This window comes from Lethenteron reissneri, chromosome 25 (genome assembly GCF_015708825.2).
Source record: "Lethenteron reissneri isolate LAM-NWPU_2019-01 chromosome 25, ASM1570882v1, whole genome shotgun sequence".
In the NCBI taxonomy this organism is placed as follows: Eukaryota; Metazoa; Chordata; class Hyperoartia; order Petromyzontiformes; family Petromyzontidae; genus Lethenteron; species Lethenteron reissneri.
In genome coordinates this window covers 3680898-3693822 of record NC_083803.1, presented here as the reverse complement: position 1 = coordinate 3693822, position 12925 = coordinate 3680898, and the positions used below count along the sequence as shown (strand labels likewise).

Below are 12925 nucleotides of genomic sequence, written 5' to 3'. Positions count from 1 at the left end.
CTGCTGGATGAAGGGCCTTCCCACATCTCCATCTCTCGTGGTCCTGCGATGCCACACTCGTTCATGCTTTTGCACACATGCTGATCTCATCTCCCACCTCTGCAGCGGTCATCATCTCGGGAATGTTTCTTCCTTCGCCTGTCATTCTATCACCAGTTTTCCAATGGCTGTCAATCCTTATTGTAATGTCCTCTCTAAGCCCATACCTTTATTAACAGTCGATATGTCTCCGATTTTAATAGGTCCTCTACTTTTACATCTTCATGGCCTTTCAGTAGGATTGTATTACTGAATTATCTTTGAATTGTAGCATCCCTTTCATCTGCAATGAACTACAACGAAAACTGCATATGAAATGGACATGGCAGCAAATATTACGTGGCCACTTCCATTGCCCTTCATCAGAATAACGTGGGAAAATGTTGTTGTCAAGTTGCCCATGGAGATGGGATGCCATTCTGATAATGACCAAGAGTGACTGCAGTCCTTACCAAGTGTGGATGTGTTACTCGCAACACATCCTCGGTTGCTCTTTGGTGAGGCGCATTGTTTGCTTATGCTATTTAAACCATTTCACAACAGCCCTTTAAAGCCATGCTGAGACTATACACAAGCCAACCTCTGGTTTTTGGTGACCTCTGCTATTGTGACGTACCTCTCCCAAAATGTTCCACGCGTTTTGAGTGGCACTTGAGAGACACAATAAATGCTGCGGTACGACCATGCCACAGTGAACAATGGCAGCTCCCTGCAGAGACGCTGCGTGCGCGTGTGTGGGCTGTGTACACATGGTACCACCAGCCCTTCCAGCATGTTCTTATTGCATCCATCGCCCTTGACTGCTGCTCCTCTACAGGTTTAGGGGATGGCGGCTGCAAATACAGATTTTGTTTTCAATTTGAATTGCAAAATCTTCTCATGACGACCGCACCCCGGGGCTCATTGAGTCAGCCAAGCCCACAAGTAGTGCTCAATTTTAGTCTGTTGGGGTTTTAGATTTGTAATTATCCCTTTAATAAATTGAAGTGCCTCAGCTTAATAATAATAATACTAATTAATAGTTCATCATTTTGATTTGGAACACGCTGTACAGTATTCGCTCACTCTTGAAGAGAGAATCATTGTGGCGCGATAAACCACAAGACGTGGGAAGGCCGCCAGGTGCTGAGCGAGCCGGCGCCAACAATTGTCCAAGCTCTACGTCCTCCGGCATATTCAGACATTTAGTGTTTACTTGTGAGCGGAAATCGCGTCGCCAAGAGAAAACCCACCCATACAGGTGGAACAGATGTAGTCCACATTTTCTGTGACCACCTTCTCTTGGTAAGCCAGGGAATGGCACCTCTAAATGCCAATGGGAAATAAGTTTCACAACATTTGTGTGGCTCACGAATACTCTTCTCCACAGCGCTGGATTTCAAGCATGCACCACCACCACCCGGCATGATTGCGTGAATTGGCTTTGATCTCAATACTACTTGAGTAATTTTATTGCATAATTAAAACTTACTGTAATTTACCCCCCTTTATTACATATTCACTGCAGCTGAACATGAAAGAAATGTGCATTTCTCCTTCTGCCATAAAAATTAGAACCGTAAAAATGTTTTCTTAATTATTAGTACACTCCGTGTGCCCTAATGTAGTCAATTCATAAACACACTACAATTAATTATGAAGATGAAGGAAACTCGATTTTTCATAAAAGGGTACACTCATGGAGGCAAAGTGGACACCAGAGGTCCACGGAATAATTTAATTTATTTCATTAAATAACAATATATCCATCTTTTTGCTTAGAGTATGGTGGTGGAATCGTAACAAAGGTAATTGATCAAGAAAAGGACATTGAAGCAATGTTATTAGCTGCGGTTTGAAGGCCACTGTGCCCGTTGTGGTCACTACGTTTGGGAAATTTCGGCATTTGGTGGAGCTCATGATTATTCCTTCAGAGATGGCTGCCATTTTGGACAATGAGGAACATTGACCTCAACTCTAGGATATCATAAGTTTACGTCTCAATTCAGTGTATATGATAAATGTGGTCTTTTAAAATGTATGCCTGTGCAACGCTGCCAACACACAAGTTTCAAACTACACGCAAACATGTGTTTAGAGCGCACAGGCTCTGCATATCCATACACCATCAGCATTTCCTGAAGAAGCTCAATATGTTCCTTTAATCCGAGATAAGAATCTAAATAAACGTGATCAGTTGTGAACAACTGACAGGCATCACTCATGCGGTAATAGACACCGGTGCTGATGAGTCATTCGGTCACATTTGCTGAAATTTATTTTGATGGTGACCTATGATTAAAACACCACAAATCACGTGTTCAAGATATGCTGATGGTTTCTGCATATTCACAAATGGCTGTAATTTTTACACATGTTTGTGACTTGTCTGCACTTATTCTATCATGATGTGTTTTTGTCATACATTTACAGATTTCAAATACTGCCAACAATAGTCCACATAACTTCTTTGTGTTTTAAAGTACTGCCAGTTGTATTTCCTTTCCCTTCATGTGTTCTGTATTCCATATACTAAGTAATATTTATAAATACTTTTTTCAAAACATGCTTTAATGAAATGTACCGTACGAGTAATGGCAGAACTCCACGACTCCAGGAAGTGGCCCTGAGGCTTGCCACAACGTAAGGGACCGTGGTCAATTACAGCCAACGTTAGTTGAGCGTGGACAATTAGACCCAAGGCGAAACATAACATGTAAAAAAGATCGTTGAAAAATATATTTTACATTTTTAATGATAGAATATAGTATTGTCATCAGTAAGACGTAAGTTTACGAAGTTTGCAGTCGATGGCACATTGGGAAATGGGTTAAAATTGAATTGCAAGATTTGAGGTATACGACGACAATAACAGACAGTGAGTTAAATAAAAGCGTGTAGAATGCAGCAAAGATGATCATGCTGATGATAGCCAGGGCAGTGTGGCACAGACTCGGCCTAGCATGAGCGTAACGGTGCCCACTGTGTGCCCTTATCATTTGCTTCTTTCAAGCCCAAATAAAATGGCTCTTTACAAGATAGTGAACTATAATAGAGACCGCTCGGGCTGGAGACTTGGAGCTTTTCTGTGCTATTGCACTCAAGGGAGACTGCAGAGTACTGCATGTCTCCTTAACCACATGATGATTTCAGGGCTGAGAAGATTCTCAGTTGATCGTTTAAAATGTTTATATTCTAAACTTTGATGTCTGTGTTGCATCTCTACTTTAAAGTGACACTTAGATAGCTACACATGGTGGCTTATGCCATCATGCTGTTATTGTGATTACAGGCGTTTTAATAGTATCCTGCTCGGTCGGAGGGAGGTGGCGTTAAGGCTTGCTGGGTCACAGGGATCTGTGATGGCAGTGTCACGCACAAGTGCTGCAGTTGGGATGCAGATCGCAGTGCATTAAATATCGGTTTGATTTAAGCAGTCTAAACACATTTCAGAAAAAATATTTGTTTATGCGGAACTTATGAAGCAACATTTGCCCGGTACGTAGCATCGAGGAAAGCTTGCAGCGGTGGTGTTGACGTTTTATACAGACTCGAATAACAGCCTACTGTGAATCACTGCTGCCTTGGCTATTGATGTTTGGATGTGTCGTGAGAGATTTTAGGAGGAAAACATTTCTCTTTGGGGTTTGACGATGAAGCTCTGAAACTTGTGCTCTCAAGCCAATGTCGCAGGACAGGTGCCATCGGTCTTCGTACGGGCTTGACCACGTTTGTGGCGGCATGCAGGGGGCACGTGTGTCTGTGCCGGCGTGTGGTTTGTGAATGTAACAAATTCGTTGGGCGTAATACCGTCTAATTAGCCCCAGCTTAGGCGGTACTTGCCACGGCATTGCGAAGAAGTATAGCTACTCCAACACCGGTAATTACGTTCCTCCAGACACACTAAACAGTTCTCGGTTTACTTGCTGCCAGATATGATTAATGCCATGTGCGAGTAGGGAGCCGCCGTTGTTTGTCATTGATAGATTCTGCCGCTAATGATGAAGCATCGCCTTACCTCTTAAGGCATTAGGCAAATTGGCTCGCGTGTCGTTGAGCACGGATGCTGCGGTACGTTTTATCACTTTATGGCAAATCATTTTACAAGGTGGTATTTTCCAGGGTGGCCTGAACTTGAGCACACGAAGCTAACTGATTTACATTACAATTAACGTTTGTAATTAACGGATGTTAACAGGTTTTGTGTGTGTGCAATTATTTGGAGATTAATCTCGGATAGCTCCTTTCATTGGGTTAAACATTGCTCATGTCAAGGTTATTGTGGCCAAGTGGGTGGGTGGGTATGCAATTCCATCTCTGCGGCTATATTTACCAGAACATGACTTAGTCGGCTTTTATTTATTTTTTAACAAAAAGTTTTACCACTTTTATCGTGTGTTTGCTCAGTGTTGTGATATTTTAAAATGTAGTTACCAAAACCCATTTTAATGTTTGACCCATAGTAATTTAATGACAACTCTCCATAGAATTCCTCTGTTTTACACAATGAGTTTGCTTGGGGGGGAACATGAAAGTGGCATCATTCAGACAATAAATAATACCATACAGCTAATGATGGCGTAACCTCTGTGAGTTACTGTTATTGGTATTTCTAAATGTGAACTTTTATATATTTGAAAAATTTGTCTTAATCATAAAGCACTTTAGATTTGTCGTATCAATGAAGTAGACGTGCACAGTTGATTGTACTTTGTTGTTACTGTGCACTCGCTGGTTTTGTTTTTTCTTCAACATAAGTGCATCCAAGAGCACACAGAATCATGCACAGGTGCCATGTTTTGATAGGTTAAGCTCGGGGTAAGCAGAGTTTTGGGACAATCTTAACCATTCAATCCCATTATTACAGCAAACTACATATGGACCAAAGCATGATAAGTAAGCAGTGACATTTTGGCAAGGCTGTTGGTCAATGTGCTCATCGTTTGCGTGAGCAAAGCCACGTTCTTCGTTTTTTTCTGTGTTTTTGTCTACACATTTTCTCGTTTGCCCACATATTTGTGTCTCTTAGTGATTGTGGATCTATCTGTGCAACTCTGTGTGTGTGCCTTGAGAGAAGATGGACATGGTTATTGAACTGCACCATTAAGCTAAAAACTATTAAAAAACTATTTTTATATTTCAGGGAAATGCCCACTGAGCTATGTAGCTCTTTCTCAGAAGTGACCTGGCCACACTTGATAGCTTGGCAAAGTGGCTTATCACGTGGACATTTATAGCAGGCAAATACTAATGCAAGTTTCTAATTGTGGAGAGAAACACCGGAGGTCCTCGATAAAAATCCACATGACCACGGAGTACATGCAAACTCCAAATATACAGGCGTCGGGGTTGGGATTGAACCCACGACGACCTCCTGTATACCAGGCGAGGTAGTGAACATATCGCGCCATTGTGGCGCCCTCTCTCCACCGTGGCAGCGAAGGTTCACTTCCTGGTCGTGCATACCAGTAGAAGTTAGTTTATGTACCTGGTGGGTGTCGCTCAGGGTGAATCACCCTACAACGTGTGCTTGCGATGTGTATTATCATGGGCCTTGGACACCAAGGTGGCCAGGTTTAGTGCTTGCCCTAACGACATCGCTGTGTGCGGTTTTTGGCATTGTTAGGCATTTACAAGCAACACTTGCTCTCAGCAGCTGAAAGAGGAAGCATTTGTGTGTGTGTATGACCTTTAGTGTGCTGTGTGCTCCTCCTCGGCAGGTTATTCTCAAGCACTTTTACCTGAAGAGGGTGGAGATAATGGCACAGTGTGAGGAGTGGATCGCCGACATCCAGCAGTACAGCACAGACAAGCGCGTGGGCCGCACCATGGCACACCATGCCTCCGCGCTCAAGGTACTGCCCCAAATCCTGTCCTGTAGCAGCTGCACGAGACCTTGTGTCGTAAAAAAAAATAATGCTTCACCATTTATCTGAAGCTAATACCGAGGTGCGGTCCTTGCAGGGTTGGTTGTAAAACATTCGTCATGAAATCCTTAACCATGAGTTTAAGCTGATTTGTTGTGCTAATATGACAGTGCATGTGAATGTCTTAATTCGGTGCCTAGTTTATTGTATGCAACTGCTTATAAGCGTAGTATTGATGAATGCAATTATTCATGCTGCATTCAGAATTGGATATATTAAATGAATAGTTTTTGATTTCAAAATTGGTCCAATTTATTTAAGATGTTTTAAAATGCTTTAGAAGCATCTTACTACGTCGTCTTATTTAGTACATTTGTAAGTGTGTGAAAATCGGCACATGTTTCAAGGACCTGGGCTCCCAATTGCTGATCAGGCATGAAGTCGTCGGGCAGATGCCTTTGCTTAGCCCAGCATGTACCCAGCCGGTCATGTGTGCATGCCCCTGGCTAAACATCGAATTTATAATTGCCAGCCTGTAGGCTGCACTAAAGTCGAGCAGTCACCTGCTATTGCTGTTAAGCTGATCTGGTGTCTACACAAATGCACACAAACGCACACACGTGCAACTGCTCGCTGAACACGTGCATACAGACAGTATGCTACAAAGAATACACTTCTACTTGGGAGAGCAATTAGCAGTTATCTGAGCCATTTAAAGTAAAACATGTAATATATCTTTAAATCAAAAATTGAGTAATAAAACATTTTTATAGGTGCAATTAACTTAGTCGTATTTTATTTAACATTTACATCTCAGGTTAATTTAATAGTTCGTAATGGAAAGACTGATGAGTAATAGGCTCAAATTGCAATTTTAAATTGATGATCTTATGGATTAAATCAATTCTCTTTTATCACGGATGGTGTTGAGATGATTGCCTTGCATTGCTTCCTTTGCATTCTCTGTTGCAATTGGCGAAGACAGCCTTTCCGCTCACGGCTACAGGAGCGCACGTTAGTCATCGCAGCCCTTCATCGCAGTAATGCGATCCCACCTCCTTTCTACCATCATTCAGATAAATTCAGTTTATGCAGCAGACGACGGGATAACTCCTGCAAACCCTTCCTGTTTATACGCCACAGACCATAATCCTGTTCCGAGGCAAAGCTCGTCCCACACCAGCGTGTGGATTGCCTGCCGCTCCTGGAGTTAATATGCTTCTCTCTCTTTTGCCACATTGTTTTATGCATTAGCGCCCAGCTTGAGCCCTCCATCTGTCTTGTGTTTTGAAGGCAGAAAGGGATATATAGAAAAGAGCCTGGAGCGCGACCATTAATCTGGACAGAGTAATTTGGCTCCGTTGGTTAGAGAATTATAAGCAGCCTACACAGTATTTTATGATCCTGTCAGCTGCTATCGGAGGCTCTGCTTGAAATTCCACCCTTCCCATTTACCTCCATGCTGTTGTATTTATCAAGTGTTTGATTCTTTTTTTCAACGGGCCATTTTTGCTCCCACTGTTTTATAGCAAAACGATACCTGCTGTGCTCTTGTTACATTCTGGGCTAGCCACATATCTTGATTTAAGGTCGCCCCCAGTGCTCGCACATGAGCGCCAAGCGACACCACGTCAAAAAACCAGCCTGGAAGGTGGATCAATGAGGAGTGCGCTTGCACCGGTGTAAATCGTGGAACCTCAATTGGCTTATCATATAAACAACCATCTAATTTGCTTTTATTGATAAATTAAAAAGCTCATTATGCCCCTGGGCTCAATAAAAATGGGTTTGACTTTGTGGACACTCAATAGTGGTTCTCCTGTGGACAGACTGACCCCTGCCATGTGAATGTGTAATTTTCCACCACTGGCTCAGGGGCGTCTACAAAGGTGAGCAAGCCATTGGCTCGTTTAAACTTGAAACCAATTTAACGTAATTTTCCGTAACTTTATTTCCACAGCACTCTTAAAATATGCATTAATCTAGTTGTGGTATCACTTATTTGTGTAGACTTGTATTTCACAGCACCAATTTTATAATACCTTGACTGAAATCAATTGTGGCAGCGTTGCGAGCACCTTCATTACACTGCATTGCACCGCATTTACACTGCATTGCGTAATATAATGCCGTGCCAGAGCAATAGACAACGGCCTACTTGCTTACCAAGTGCAGAACCTGGGTCTCTGGATGCAGCCCTTGGACAGGCATTGGGCAGGCATAAGACCTGAATAAAAATGGTGTTTTGTGGTGTCTTGTCATACATTTTTGGAAAGCTGGAATTTCGATGAATTTTTTTAGTGTTTTGGTCCTTTTTCATGATTATGCTTCATTATGTTGTGATCAACAATCTCCACCTTAACACTAAATTAGAGCGCTTAAAAACATCATCACCAATTGCAGAGCAGCTGATGATTGACCAGCTGTTACTTTTCTTGAAAGCAGCAGAACGAGGGTGGTTGTTCAGGCACTTACCAGCACTCCTGACAAGCTCTCAGAGGCTGAAGACCTCGTCACCAGGGCAGCTTCACCTCATCATGAGGAGCAGGAAGCAGGTGCAACTGTGGAGGTCACTAAAACCTTTGAGCTCACTCAAAAGGTCAGACACCCAAGCATCCGGCTGCGGATGTGTCGACCTCCGAGGATGAGTTAATTGTCCAGGATGAGTGTGGCTACCAGGGACCCTGCATAAAGTTGGACAAGCACCAGCTGTGCACCTTCGTGCCGGAGGCTGTTAAAGAGGAGCTGCGCAGAGGAGAGCCAAGATGAAAAAGATCTAAGACAACTCATCACCTAGAATGTTTTTGAATTTGGACTTGTTTGATGAGATGGCCAAAGAATGGGAGCTCCCGCAGGACGTCCTTCACTCACTGAGGTGCAGAATCCGACGCAAGCTCCAACTCCTGGAATGGGAGCAACCACAGATGACTGAGCCCGACGCTTTCTTCTCCAGGGATCAGCTGTTGAGAAATTCCTCCTCTAGACTTGTGACGTCTCTGATGAAACGGATCCAACGGGAGTGAGCCAAACCAGCAAAGGCCTTGCGGCCTATGCGCAATCTCAAATTAATTAGCATAGTTGGCTACGTGCTGTGCGAAATAAGTTCTACATACATAAGGGCTTGATACGCACTGGATGAACCGGATGCCAATAACTTTTTGTCGGTGCCATATGGAACACTGCAATCGTGGCGAAGATGCTACCAGGACACCCTGCATTACAGGAGGAAATTTTCCAGGCCTTGCTCGATACAATGAACAGGGCCCTGGACAAGGAATTTAAGAGGGTTCACCATGCAGCAGCTATCATAACAAGTATCACAGCAGTATAAATATATTCTGATATATATTAGCAGTTATAGCAGGTCTACCTCGGCATCCTGGATGCAGTCAAGTTCGTTATTGACATCAGCAGGGACCTTATGACTATTGCCTTACAGGCAGTGGTAGCCACGGGCCGGGGCCGAAAGGTGATTTGGCAAAAGGGTACCAAGTTGACCGTCTTTTCAAAAGCAGTCCTGAGCGCTCTTCCGAGCGACTCGAGAAGGTATACGATGCCGAGAAGGTGGAGCTGCACAAGCCCTTTATCTCCTTTCATGCCTCTGGACGTCTGAGCCAATCATGGAACAGATACCAGCTGGACTTCCAGGAGCTGGCCTACCTTGCCCAAGTCATTGTTCCAATCTACTTGTTTCCCTTCCACTGTTTGAGATTCTATGCCCTCATACAGTAATAGCAGTATTGCACCTTACCTTTTGGTCTGGCGTAAGCTCCAATTTTTACGAAGCTTCTCGTAATCTTCATGTCGGCAATCAGCAAACTGAGAATTCACATCTATCACCAACTTGGCAACCTTATCAGGGCTACGTAAAGCCCAAGTTCAAGTGGGAGACCGACATCGTCTTTCAGCTGCTCAAAGACCACAGGTGGGTGGTGAATCTGATAAAGTGCCTCCTATATCTAACCCAACGACTTTACCACCTCAGAGTCGACATCTAGGTGGATGAGGGCCAAATGTGTCGGCCAGACAAAAAGGCGCTCATCAGCCAGCACTCCAAAGATCTGCAAGTCAGACCAGTGGCCTCAACAACATAATTGTTGCCCTGGTCGGACCTTTACATGAGGCTGCTTCAGTGGGTTCTGCTGTACTATTGGGACCCTATTCACGACAATCAATCAGTGGGTCATATTGACCGAACAGGCGGTCGAGAGCCTCCCTTGGTGGACAGCTTGAAAAAATCTGAAGAATGGTTGACCATTGGGGGGCCCTCCACGAGACTTCATCCTCTAGAGTGATGCGAGCGCATGGGAGTGGGTAGCTCACCTGCAAATGGCCACCGCACACTGAAGGGAGCCTCATTCTCCAGTAACTCAGAGCAGTGCATATGGCCTCACATAATTTTCCTATCTGGATTTGCCAGAAATCATATCTCATTTGCTGCGACAACATGAGTGGTGGTCTGGATGAGGGCAGGGCATTCGTTATGTTGCTTGCCTTTCATTGGGCCGGACAACATTTGTTTTCCTCGCATTGGACCGGGTTAACATTGGTATTCACATTTCCTGGAGTTTAGAATAGGCCATTCATTGACCCTCCCAGTTGAGAGGGACCTACTGTGGTGGGGCAAAGGGTGTTTCCCAGACGTCAGGCGTTTCCGTTTGACTGCATGGACGTTAAAAGGGTAAGGTTCACTAACCTGGGATTTTCAGAACAGATGCTGGGCAGGTGAGGATCACAGCAGCTGTTTGTCCTGTACAGGAACGCTGTCAGATGAAATGTGGCCTGAAAGGTCTGAATTTCTGGATGGCCAAAGGAGCGCATTAGACACTGCTACACTCTAGCCAGAAAGGATTCATCCGAGGTGTTAAAAGCTCATTCCACAAGAGCAGTGGGGGAATCCTGGGCCAGGGCATTCATTGTGTCATTGGAGGTCACCGCATACATGTGCCAGAAACTACAGGATTGGACACCCTGGCTTTGCAGGATTCTCCTTTGGGAGAACAATTCTGTCTGCTACCATTCGAGGAGTGACCTGTCCCTCCGCCAGTTACGACCTTTGGTATGATTGCTAATAGTGTCCAGCAGCATAGACGAAGATAAAAAAAGGTTTTTGTACCTAGATAAAATCATGGTTTTTGAGGTCATGCCACCTGTCCACTGGTCTCCCTCCCATACATCCCTACATTAAACTCCTCTAATCACTGGGAAGTTGTGTCTGGGTTCATCCCTTTGCTCAGGTAAGTTGCATGTGTTGGTTCTGTTCTCATACCTCCTTTCTTGTTTATTTACAGGTACATGTTGAGTCGTCTCCACTGCTTTGTTTAGGTGTCAGTCTTCTTTCTCACCCCTCCCCTATTTTCCACGTTGGTTTCTCTTGGTTCATGGAATGAGGATGTTACGGTCCCTTGTGGCATATGCTCATAGTTAATACTAATCGACCAGTGGATGGGGGCATGGGCTAGAAAAGCAAGTTTTTAGCTAGGCAAAATACCTTGTCTTTGAAGGTGTTAGGTAAAGTGTTGCTTCTCAATACGGTGAGAGATGGTGGCAGGTTGGAGAGGCCTTCATCCAGCAGTGGCTGGTGCTGTAGCTGATGTTCTCCAAAAAGCCTCATAGAAATTATATGTAATTGTATATCATTTGATATCCTGCATCAAAAGAAAACGGTCGAGGTTATTTTGTTCCATTAAAACATTTTCATCGCATATTTCATGTTCAGTAAACTAGCTTCAGGCTAAATCAACCACAATCGTGGTGCACCAAGTGAGATGCGGTATTCTGTGTCTGTTCTGGGCTGCAGCGACACACAGCACAGCTGCGGGAGGTGCTCATGAAGCTGCCATGCCCTGACGGCCTCGATCCGGATGAAGCAATGACAGCGGCGAACCCGGCTGCCATGCTACACAGCGACACCGCCTCCCAGCAGCCTCTACACGGCAGTCAATTCGACTCGGGCCTAGGCAGGCCAAGCCCCGGGTCTCTAGGTGAAATGATGATGGGTCTAGTGACCGGTGCATCCCAGTGGCCGAGTTTAGCTGCAGAATATCCGGAAGAGACTGAGCTTGTTCCCGGAGATGGCTCAGAGCTAGAGACCAAGGCAGAACTGCCCCCAGCTGAGGGTGGTGTGGATGACGGGACCTCATCAGACATGGGAAAGCTGTGACCGATTACCTGCCTGTTGACATGGGCAATGTAAAATATAACATCGAAAGGCCATTGCCTCGGACTGCAAACACCTTTAGGGAGCTGTGTGCAGCATTGTGCAGCAAAGTGTGGACAAGTGGGACTTGAATAATTTATCAGCTGTTGTGTAATCTTACAAGGAGTTTGAGCCTTCTGTCGGTTTAATTTTCATTGCTGAGAGGTGTGTGATGTGTGGCATCTCCAAATCCCGAAGAAATCCCGGCAGTTTTTTTACTTCCTCTCGTAGGAGGACTGATTTATGTATTGATGATCCCACTGTATACAGAAGAGCACGGTGATTTATTCTGTCATCAAAGGCCCAACTCCAAAATGCTGATCTATCGTGGTATGATGGGAAACATTCACGGTGGGGGAGGGGGGGGGGGTCATATAAAGCAGACACCTAAATGTAATAAAATATCCATAATTTCTGTCTAATAGCAGCAATCTCACAGTTGTTTAATATCACCCAACACTTGTATTATTTAATCCGCGTAGCTTGTGTTTACTTTGGAAGTGTTTGTTATTGTGTCTTGCTGAGATATTTTCACATTTTATTATTTCCATTTGGATTTCTATCCAAGCCATTGATGCTGAAATAAAGCATACTCAACATTCTACTAATGTCTGTGTTTGTCGCTTTGTTTTTTTTTTTCACCCACAAGATTTTCTTTCGGTAATTGCATCAAACATTAAGAGAATGGTACATTCGTTAAAATCGAGCAGGCAGCTCTTGCAGCACGGTCCTCAGCTCGGGGTTAGTATTGGTTAACAATAGGCACGTGTTCTTGGTTCTTTCGGTAAAGTCACGTAGAAGGGAAGTAATAAAATAATAAAAATAAAACATAATAAAATAA

General features: G+C 44.1%; 1 protein-coding gene across 1 annotated transcript in view; it reads left to right on the top strand.

The window, feature by feature from the left end:
* Nucleotides 1–12688, top strand: part of BIRC6 (baculoviral IAP repeat containing 6) — a 149254-nt gene extending 136566 nt beyond the window's left edge. Inside the window, 2 exon segments of the mRNA XM_061558929.1 lie at nucleotides 5739–5873; nucleotides 11686–12688. Coding sequence (XP_061414913.1) covers nucleotides 5739–5873; nucleotides 11686–12048 — 498 coding nt within the window. The 3' untranslated portion in view covers nucleotides 12049–12688.
* Nucleotides 12689–12925: the final 237 nt, after the last annotated feature.